Here is an 11,344-nt window from a genome sequence, read left to right as displayed (position 1 = left end):
ACTTACTATTTTATATCGCGGAAAGTTTTACAATAAGATAAGGTATCTGGATTGTTATTTTATTTAATAATCACTACAACAGCAAAAGGCTTTAATCTATCTCTAGAACACTACAAAATGAAGTGATGTGAAAATCTGATGTGTTACTTCTAGCAAGATAGATTAAATTCTTTTAATCTGAAAATAATGAGATATTTGATACATCTTCATGTTTTTGGGTTATCAATTTTTACACTTTGCGCGTATAACTTTATACACACTGCTAAAAATAAAATGTTAATTTTAACTTTAGACGTATAGTTGAGACATGCAAAAATGTTAAAATTAGAATTTTTGTGTTAATTTTAACACGTTTGCATGTCTCAGAAAGTCCACTATACGTTATTAAGTTAAAATTAATATTTTATTTTTAATAGTGTAGTTTACATTTATGAATTTAAACCAATTTAGTTATACGTCTAAGCAGAATGCACACATCGAATAATTCCTTTCTAGAATAGCAGAAAATAGTTGACCGAGAACCAATTTGTTTTTTTTTTAATGTCAGCTTGTTAGAAATGTAGTTAGAAATATGTAATTCTATAATATTGTCAGACTTTGTCAAATAAAACAGAAATCTTCAATTATACTTAGAAAATCACATTGCCTTGAAAGATTTAAATTGAATTCCAGTGAATTAGAAAAAGTTTCAATATAAAAATTAAGTTCTGACATGAGAGGAATCTTCAAGATATCAGATATATTTAGCTATTATGGACTTTTGAAGAAAATTAATCCTATAATTATTTTGAGTGACATATATGTACATTTTAATCAAATTATTTCTTAGAATATTATCTCAGAAAATAGTTTTCAAAACTAAATAAATCAAAATTGCCATTTGTAATATTATTCTCACTATTCGATAATGTTTATAAATAATTATATAAGTTAATGATATAAAATATAAGAATTAATTGATATAAATTATGCAATACTACTGTAGTAAGGTCCAAAAGTTTTCAACTGAAGATATATAAAAGATTATAATTATTTTTCTTTGTCAGTATATATAATTATTTATTATTTTAATTATTTTTTAGAACAATGAATTAATTTTCTATATTATTAAAACAATATTTTAAATTAATTGTTTCCCTTAAAAATTGCTTTAAAGTTGCGAAAATTACTTCATCACAAATAATTCTTTTTCATGAATTTGATTTCAACTTTTAAAATAAAAAAATGAATAAATGAATAAATCAAAATGATAAATAAAACTTTTATTTTGAAAACTGAAGTCCAATTCGCGTAAAAAAAATTTACCAATGACGAAGAAATAATATTTTTAATTAAGTCGTTTTAAAAGTAAAAATTCAGAATATTTTTTAGTAATAGAAGAATTAATAGAGTTCTAAAAAAATGTATTGAAATAAACGATGATTATATTAAATCAATAAAAATCAATTTATTGATTCTAAAAAGTGATTTTACATAAAGGGTAATTTTATATTGAAAAATAAAAATAAGCGTTTCATTTTATTCTTTTTTATATCCTTTAGTCGGAAACTGTTAGACTTTACAATAAAGTTTGCTAATACGTGGAATAGAATGAAATTTTTTGTACAATTTTGCATTTCGTTTTTATCCGTTTTTATCCGTTTTTATTCATATGGCTCGATAGCAGCGGCGGAATTTACGTTCATTGGAGAAATCTCGCCGTTACTTCCGCAGTCACCCATTTCCCATTTCCTGATAAATCTGGACGTGGCGGCGATGGAGGAAAGAATTAGCGGGACATTCCAGGGATGTGGATAGAGACGAGGGTGGGAAGTCAGCAAGTGAGAGCTAGATAAACTAGTGGCGTACGTGCCCGGAAAGTAAAGCGTCAACTGTTGAATAGATGGTTTAGAGACGAAGAGCACGGTCGCCTAATTCAATTCGTTCAACAGACTACTTTCGGAGACGTTCTTTTTCATTCGATCCGTCTTGTTGTTTTCCGCGGTCGATTCAGCTTTTCGACACCGCCACTCCTTTTGCATCGCGGAGAAGCTACATCACCAGTCCGACGATTCCATTCCACCTATCGATCTCGGCGAGGAAGATCGGTATCCGATGGCGTAGAAATAAAACGTTCGATCGCACGCATTTCTTATCGAAAGTGGCTCGAATCATTCAAAGGTATACGAAATAAAAAGTTTCTCTATCTCTCTGATTTCTTTGGCACTGCAAGTTTTACCGTTTTCGAACGACAGCTTAATGGTGAGCATCGAGTTATCTACTCGGAAAAAGACCGGTTGTAGGTCTGCGATAAATTTTATGTAAAACTCTAAAAATCTCATCGATAAAAAATTACAGGGACTTAAAAGACATCGTAAATTTTATCGTGGTTAATACTTGAGATTTTGATTGAATTACAATTTCTTTTAAAATATCAGTGACGTAGAAAGCAATACAGATCCAATTTATTTGAATGATGGAATATTTGTAACGAGAAGAAAAATAAAGAAAAAAAAATTATAAAGGATTGATACAACCTCTCTTTTACTTGCAATCTTCGTTTATGCCATCGAAACAATGACTATTAATTATTATACGAATGCATCGAGAGCACAGAAAGGAAGCGCGCGTGTTTGCGTAAGCGATGCAACATATGCGCATATTTATCGCAACAAATTACTCTCATTTTCCACATTCAACAGACATGCGCCATGCTTTTCTACGGCTTGTCATCCATTAGTCGTCTCCCCGATTGATCGATCAATGCCACGTGACGCGGAAGATAATCGTGGCCGCACCTGACATTTCATTCTGAACGCAAATCGTTTTTCCCGTCTTTTAATATCATCGGCGCTCCTTTATCGCGAAATTTACTACCGCGCGTATATCTCACTGGAAATCCGTAAAAATGCTGAGGTAACGCGTGGATTACCGGTGCCCATCAAGATTCGCAGGGAACCCTTTTATGCGGTTTTTTCTATGTCATCCAGGAACCTACGCGTAACGAAGCGTTAGAAACAGCGCGAATTCAGGCTCAAGTTATCCCGAACCTATCGGGAATTAATTGTCCTATGAATCACGCATCGTATCATGCGGTGGACAGTTTTTATGTGCATGTTTAGCATTGATAACGGCGATGCTGTACCTATATGCCTGTTCGCTGACTCCCTATCTCCGAGTGTTATGTTGATTTATGTTCGCGATGTTTCCCAGCTGGCCTTCGCCGCGATTCATTCTGCACATCAGTGTTTAATCGTCCCACCGTCTGAATATATATATTTATCGATCGACAGTTGAGAAATCAGGAAAGAGATACGTGCATTTTTGCGCGATTCGGTTGATTCGGTCTCTCTTCGTTCCTTTGACGAATATCCACTCGTATTTACTGAACGTAAAATCAGCGTAACGTTACGTTGGAAAGACGATCTTCGGTGCATTCGTTTCTTTGAATATGATGCGATATAATATTATTTTAGGAACGTAGGCAGAAAAGTTTTGCCACGTGAAGAATCGCGCGATCTTATTTTTGTAATATTTTTAACAGAAAGGATCTCGCACTAATTATACGGAAAATTGAGTTTCGATGAGATAAATTAGTTTTTACATATGAGCCCCTTAGTTGACAAGTGGCATAAGTCCAAAATCAAGAAAAATGCGTTTGTTATAGAAGTAGATAGAACGTATTGTATTAAGAACGTTTTATCTATCAATTTAATTTACTTTTATTCTGTTTTTATGTTCATAAAAAATAAAAATCAATTTTACATTATAAATAAAGGGACCATAAAAAAAGCTGGACTTAAGTCACTATTCCAGATACTTTTATAAAGTAATGTATTTAACATAAACGGTTTTGTCTCCGATCTTATTCGTTAATAAATATTATAAAATGATTGAGCCATTAGAACTATTCATCGTCTGCGACATCTCTTCACACTATAAGCTATATCACATATGAGAACTATTTCATTTCACCGGGATCTAATTTTTCACGTAATTAGTGCGAGATCCTTTGATATTTAATTACGAAACAATTTTCTATTTGATTACAAAACGGTATATATGTGAAATAATAAAAGTTTAGAGATGGAATGAAAACTGGAACTATGCAGGTTTGTGTGTTCTGTGAAAACGTTTAACGTTTTATTTTTTTGTTCGCTTTTTCTATAGCAGGCAGAGAATTGGACGGTGATTCCAGAGGCTACAGAAGCGCCGAGGAGCAGGCGCGCGAATTGACGCGGAGCATTCGTCGTGAAGTGAATAAACTTTCGGAGCAGTGGAACGCTTTAATCGAACGTAGCGATGCGTGGAAGCGGAAACTCGACGACACCGCTAACGTGAGTACCTTACTCCATTCTTACTTACACAGAAAGCCGCTTACCCCCGAAGTGTATTCCCTGATATGAATACCAATCTTTTGCTTTCTGCGGAAATAAATCCGAGATCGATATCCTTGAACCGGCTATATACGGATCGAAAAGCCACTTTAAGGAATTCCGACACTCGGAATTTTTAACACGCGACGGATTATTTTTCGCTCGAGCGGAAAAGCAAAACCGTGCTAAACTGTACAATTATGTATGTACATAATTGTTTGCGGATTTTAGAATTATCAAATTTAAAAACTGCATGATTAACGATCTTAGAATTACTAAAATAAAAAGAAACAGCGGTTATCGATGAAATGTTATTTGTTTCGTGTTTACGCAATTCTCTGTTAGAGAAGAAAAAATTTGTTGATCGAGCGAAGATTAATTGATATACGAAATTCACTACGTGATTTTTTCATAAGGTAGACGGGCAGCGAGTAATTGTTAGAGTGAAAGAGAATTTATTTTTAATATGCTAGGTACACACATGCGTAGATACGAAATTCGTGATTTCTGATACATCTCGATGAGCTGATAAGAGAGATAATATTTGCGAACGGGTATGAGTTTCGCAAGAATTAATTGATATTTTGTTGTTGGGTGTAATATGCAAACTTAAATTAAGCACGAAACTTAAAGTTTCCTTGCGGCAGCGAGCGAATGCGAAAACTTTGATTTATATCCCCCTCGCTGTGCCGTGATATTATGATAGATTGAGAGAGATAGATAGGTCCATATAATATTAAATGCTATCGAAAGTTTCTTTAGAATTATCCCTTATGCAACACAAAAGAAAACTTAAATGAGAATTCTTTTTATCTTTAACGAACATTCTCTTGTAAGGAAAATTTACATAATTTTCTTACGTCCGTAAAGAGATAAAAGAAAATATTAAACGATATAAATTTGTTACATTTTTCAAATATATTGATTTTTCAACTACACTGAACAACAAATTGAACTAATTTTTCTATATCATATTTATACGTACATAAAATTAGAAAAATGTTTTATACAGCTTTATTTTTATAAATAGCTTTAGATTCATATAATTAAAATTTATATATAAATATAATAGAAGTTTTTTTTTTTACTTCTTTTTCTTCTTCTGTCAATATTGATATCGATACAATATGACCGAACATATATGACGACTGCGAGACAGAGTATTAAAGTATTTGGTCTTAACAAGAGTTTTACAAGAATGACGACAGCGTTACGAGGCTCAATTTTTCCCTCGTATTACTTTATGATTGCCATTGCAATTTTCTCTATGAGAGGTTCCATTTGTCGGAATGACTTTGCGCCCTGGAGGAAGCAACTGGACCGTTTATTGGCGAGCACCGAGAAAAGACGTTCGGAAACGAGCTGCCTTGTAGTAAAGACGATCCTCAGATGCGTTCCCGACCAATCGACGCTCGTGTCGCATCTAATGCCACCGAAATCTCGAGCTCGCGTCTTTTTCGATATCGGAAATAGCTCCTATTTCCGGGATGTCTATTTAATCGGCGGTTCAACTTTGTATTGCGCATGTGTCAATTTGTGTTTGATAAAGCACGTAATACAACTATCTCATAGAAGTTGCATTCTCCGGTATTATTGAGAAACGTGGAGACCCTTCAGCTAATAACGTCTCGTTTTACAAAAGGACATCATTATATAGATATACGAGTTTCCTTGAGAAGTCTCGACTCCATTTCAAATTGAATATCGAAACACTGATAACTTTCTAGTTACAAGTGGTTGGAAATAAGTCCTTCTGTGAACTAAGCCCTTCTAATTAAATAAGAAAATCTTATTACTTATTTATTCTTTCAAATCTTATAAATTTTTTTTTGTATCAACAGTGAATACAAATTAATTTATTCACTGAATTCATTACACTGGAAAAAAATTTTTGATTGAAAATGGACGAATTTTCTGATTAAATTTATTAGAATTCTAATTGATAGAGGATAACCGAAATTCTGGTTGATACGATATTTCTGGTAAAATCTATTAGAATTTTTATTTTTACCAAAATAATTATATCGATTAGAATTTTAGTTATCGCAACTGGAATTCTGGAAGTGGATTTAACCAGAAAATTCTGATTTGTTCATTTTCCATCAGAATTACTATTTAATCCAACCGGACCGTTCTTCTCAGTATAATAGCGTATATCCCACAAAAAAAAGAATGATAATGAAAGAGCATAAAAACGCTATTTAGTGTCGAAAATTCAGGAGTCAGGCGAAAAGACGCGATCAAATATTCAGCGGGGAAAATCCGTCGAGCAACTTCATCAAAGAATGCACTCCTCGAGTTTAATGCAAACCTTACGAAGCACCGGCTCGTGTATACGTCCTCGAACTAAAAAGAGCTTCGCTCTACAGCAGGTTCCTCTTCGGAGGAACCGTTTATAAGCATTGCCAAGGAGGACGAGGAGGTGAGATCTCGTCTCCTCTTCGCTGCTCTTAATCCGAGAAGGTCGAGAATTTATTATCGGGCGACATAGCGCAACGGGTGTATTCGCGATGCATCGATAATCGTATTCGATTCATCGCTTCTCAGGTGCCCAGGTGCGGGCGGTCGATCGGCGGTGGTTCGGAGAGGTGTAAATCGCGCTTTCACGACCCTCGCGCGCACGCTTGTCGAGGTTTAATGCATCCTTTCGTGGGCGGAATCGCGTCGACCTCCCCGCGCGATCCCTCGTTTCCCATCCCGGTCCTCTCTTCACCGTCACGCCTCGTTTTCTTCTCTTTTGCGGCGGCATCATACCCTCGGTCTCATAAGCGGTTTTACGATTTGCATCCCGTTCGCGTGAGAGGCCCGATATTCGAGCACGGCTCGAATATTCCACGACTGCGCTCAAGAACGTCGTGCGAAAATCGACATCGTCTCCGAAGGAACAGTGTACCGTATTTCCGGAATCATCATTTTTTCACAAAAATAATTATCGACTTGTTTCTGCTTTGATTCTGCTTCCGATTTTATTTGCACAAAATCAATATATGTGTGTTGGAATATTAAAACCACCTAAGGTGCTCTAGCAATAACTGCTGAAAATGCCAATTTGTTAATTCCCTATAATTATCCTTGTTTTTGGTTGATGAAAAATTATTTTGCTATTATTTGTATTATTTTTAGTATTATTTCCATTGTATTTACACATTTTCAATATTCTCTATTGTATATCTATAATATACAAAAAAGAAAAAAATTGAAATGATTAACGGAGCCAAAATGATACCGTCGACGAATCTTAAAACAATATTTAAAAATTTTGTCTCAAATCTTTTAAATTAAAACCCTGGTCAAAATTTTTCAGAATTATTCGACTTTTTTGCACAATTTCTTCTTTATTTGATGGAACGACTATTTAAGCTTAAATAAAGAGACATAGTTATTATGAACTTTTTTATTAATAATAGTATTGATTTTTCAAACTCTTAAATTTTTTATGTGAAACTGCTCTCTCTTTTTCTCTCTTTAATATTATCATTATTATTCTTTTATTTTATATTTTTATATATCTGGAAACAATCTAACGTCCGCTACGAAATAGCGCGAAATAGCTCATCGAAAATTATCGGGAGCGGAAGAGAATCGAATCGGAGACTAAAGGCACGCTTTAATTGTTTCTAACGATACAATATTTTAACATTTATTCTAATCAAAGGATATTTATTTGATATAACGCAATTTACACTCGTTACAATCTAGATATTTTTCTATTTTCTTTATTATTTTTTTACTTGTTTCTTTTTCTCTATTTCTTAGAGGGCTTGCCCTAGAGTATTAATAAACGCTGGATCTATTCATCTCTTTAACATCGATATACGAAATATTCTCAAATGAGATGTGATTCCGTCGCAGTTTGATTCTCGAACGGAGCGCGACGCGCATGCATACCAATCGGATGGAATTCACGATACATCTACGCAATATCGTCTGCGTCGATACGTCGTCTACGTAACAGCAGAACTCTGATCGCATAACTGCAAAGCAAGTAACTTGCGTATGTCGATGACATAAAATAATATGATGATATAATAATGTATATAATGACCATAATATGATCTGTATAATGTGTATAATTATAATGACGCTGATTGGATCCTTGTATTTGACTGTTTCTTCACTTGCTTGTTATCGATAACACCTGCGTGAAAACTTTCCGTCAGTTTACAACGAAAACCATGACGAATAATTGATAATTTTGATTCGAACGGAAAGGTAATTAAAAACATTATCGAATACAGTTGTATACATCAAGTGTTATAATGAAACTGAAACGAACGATTAAACGACACGGTGAACTGGCAGTACAAGTTGTAAAATATTAATTACGCAATGTATATAATAAATTAATTTCACTTTACTAATCAGTTACTTTTTTGAGAGGTACCTTTTAATCTCTTGATTATGAATATTATTAATACAACTGTCAATGTTGACAGTTAAATTGAATGTATTAATTGTAATGTATTAATATTTATTTGTCCAGAAAAAAACTTTATTTATATGAATGTTATTTGAAATTTGATCATTAAATTTTAAAGTTTGAAGAGATATGGCATAAAATGTTCTACATATTTAATGTTTATTAAGGAAATATTTTTCTTTCCTAGATTCACTGGCGAATCTGTTAATTAACAATAAAATTATAATAGAAATTTATATATTTTATGTCACACAGTTGAATAATTAGCTGTATATTTAATCCAAAATTTAATTTTGACTTTGACAAAGAAACGACAATAATTTTGTAATGAATCCTGATATAACATCAACGCAGCATCGTAGGGAATCTATTTTACTATAATTCAAATACACCATCGACTATACTATACATACATATATTTATATATAAGCGGTTTACGCTGTTCACACACAGCATAGTTAATTGTGCACGAATAGTTAATTCATTATTATAATTTCAGTATTTGATTAAATTGCTAACGTTCAATATCTACAAAATTTATACAATAAAGCTAATTTTGTTTTCAAAAGTTTTCTTGGACTTTGTCTTATTTCATTTAATTAAGTGCAAAAATTATCTGTTGTACATAGTTTTATTTAATTTAAATGTATCCGTCTAATAAGTTTATCATGACCGGTATGATCGTCTCTCTTATAAAATTGGAATTTCATGGCTCTTATATCTATTTGCATAATTTAATGGAACATTATATTATATATCCTGGCTAGTCATTGCCTTGCGTATGTTAATGTAATCACTACAAGTCTTCAGAAATTCATCTTGTTACAAATTGTACATGAACACAGTTATCGAGGAAACCCCGATTGCTTCCAGTAACTAGTAAGGCTTAATTGCAAGATGTATATTCATTAATACTTCTGTTTGTTCTTGTTACCGTGAATTTGAATAACTGCCAACTTATAGCTTCCCCTTTCGATCTGCACGAGTTGCGTTAATAAAATTGTCACGTTTGAGTGAATCAACCTCTTAAGACTCGACGATTCTTTTTCTTACGCTCCATTCGAAGTGTTTTTACAGTATTGACGAACGAATTGACAATGTGCACATTTGCACGTATCCGCAGGTTTATCGCACGAAAATGAATGAACTGAAATGAATGATCGGTTGACGAAAGCCTCGAACACTAGAGAAAAATGTTTGCAGTAGTATTTGTCAATTAAAAGTGCATCATGTTAACGGTTATGTGACCGATATGATGCACCCGGAAGATCAAAGTTTTAGCGAATCAGGGGAGTTCGCGGCGCAAATGCATAATTCATGAGCGAAACACAATTTAACTTTTAAATTCCACGTTCTCGCCACTACCTTCCCGCCTTCCTCCCTTCCGTCTGCCCTATCCTTCGTCGCGCTTTAATTATCGGCTATCTGGTAATTACGGACGACACTTTCTTTTTGGTCGCCGATACCGCCCGGAATTCACCGCGGTCTTATATTAATTTGAGTTCCTATCTGTCGGCTCCGTGCGCCCCGATAGCCCAAAATCATCCCCAGAAATGCAAACGAGGCGAAGCGAAATGTTTTTTCGAATAGTTCTTTGTTCCTTTTATTGGAAAATCTACACGAGATCTACATCGATGCTTAGCCATACGAACAATCGTCCTTATGATTTTACCAAAGCTTTGAATTAAAACAATGTTATATACGAGCTCTATCTTAAAATTTTTATATCTTTTAAAACTGAAATCGTTTAAACTTGAAAGATAAAATGGACGTAGGTAGAAAATTTGTATTTTTTATTAAGTAATATTTTACAATATAACTAATTCTTATCTAATTCTTTCGTAAAATATAATTGAAAAATTACACAAGATAACAGTAAAAAAATTTATATAAATAAAACACGGGACACAAATTTTCTTTTTTAATTTTTTTATTTTCATCAATGTTCATATAATCTTATCGCGAAATTTTGTCTAATCAACCAGAGTCACATATTAATTCATAGGAAAAGACTAAGCATGCTTTTGAGATAGACAGGAAGAATTCATTCATTTTATATCAAGACAAAAATGATCGTGGCATTTCCGTAAAAATGTATTTCTTTTGAATCTCCTTGTAGGTACGTCGCGGAAGTTCTTTCAATGTAGATAAATGGAAAATTTAACATTATGAGTTCTGCTGCTGTAATTTCTCAACTGCTGGCAACAAAACAAATATTGACATATATTAAAAAGTCTTTTCCTGGAGTTGATAGACGCCCATCATTTATTACGAGCAGAGAAGTTTTATCTCGAGAATGAAGCGAGGCAAAACATTCTTTTGAAGTACAGAACTGTTGGGAACTATTTTGTGTAAATAATTTGTGATGACCATCTATCACGAAGAAGTTCTAAACAGTTTTACCAGACGTCTGAAAAACGAAAACTGACAAACATCATAGAAACTCACAGTAATGAGCATTGTGTTCATTTTAATGAATCATGATAGATATTTCTACTCTATATCCTTTATCAATATTATAAACATATATATTATGTACATAGAGAAATCACGGCATACACACACACAC

The 11,344-nt window shown here is 33.3% G+C and overlaps 1 protein-coding gene across 9 annotated transcripts in view; it reads left to right on the top strand.

Moving 5' to 3' along the window:
- The window catches only part of LOC108753686 (dystrophin, isoforms A/C/F/G/H), a 456,309-nt gene that overhangs the window by 387,435 nt on the left and 57,530 nt on the right, over positions 1-11,344 (top strand). For 8 of the 9 annotated variants that reach the window (XM_018495515.1, XM_018495514.1, XM_018495518.1 and 5 more), the window contains one exon: positions 4,150-4,316. In XM_018495515.1, the coding sequence (XP_018351017.1) occupies positions 4,150-4,316 (167 nt within the window). The remainder of the gene's footprint in view (positions 1-4,149; positions 4,317-11,344) is intronic. The other variant, XM_018495513.1, reaches the window with a different exon arrangement.

The sequence above is a fragment of the Trachymyrmex septentrionalis genome, unplaced genomic scaffold, assembly GCF_001594115.1.
Source record: "Trachymyrmex septentrionalis isolate Tsep2-gDNA-1 unplaced genomic scaffold, Tsep1.0 scaffold70, whole genome shotgun sequence".
NCBI classification, from domain to species: domain Eukaryota; kingdom Metazoa; phylum Arthropoda; class Insecta; order Hymenoptera; family Formicidae; genus Trachymyrmex; species Trachymyrmex septentrionalis.
Note: the sequence above shows the minus strand (reverse complement) of the source record. Positions and strands in the feature narration are given on the sequence as shown.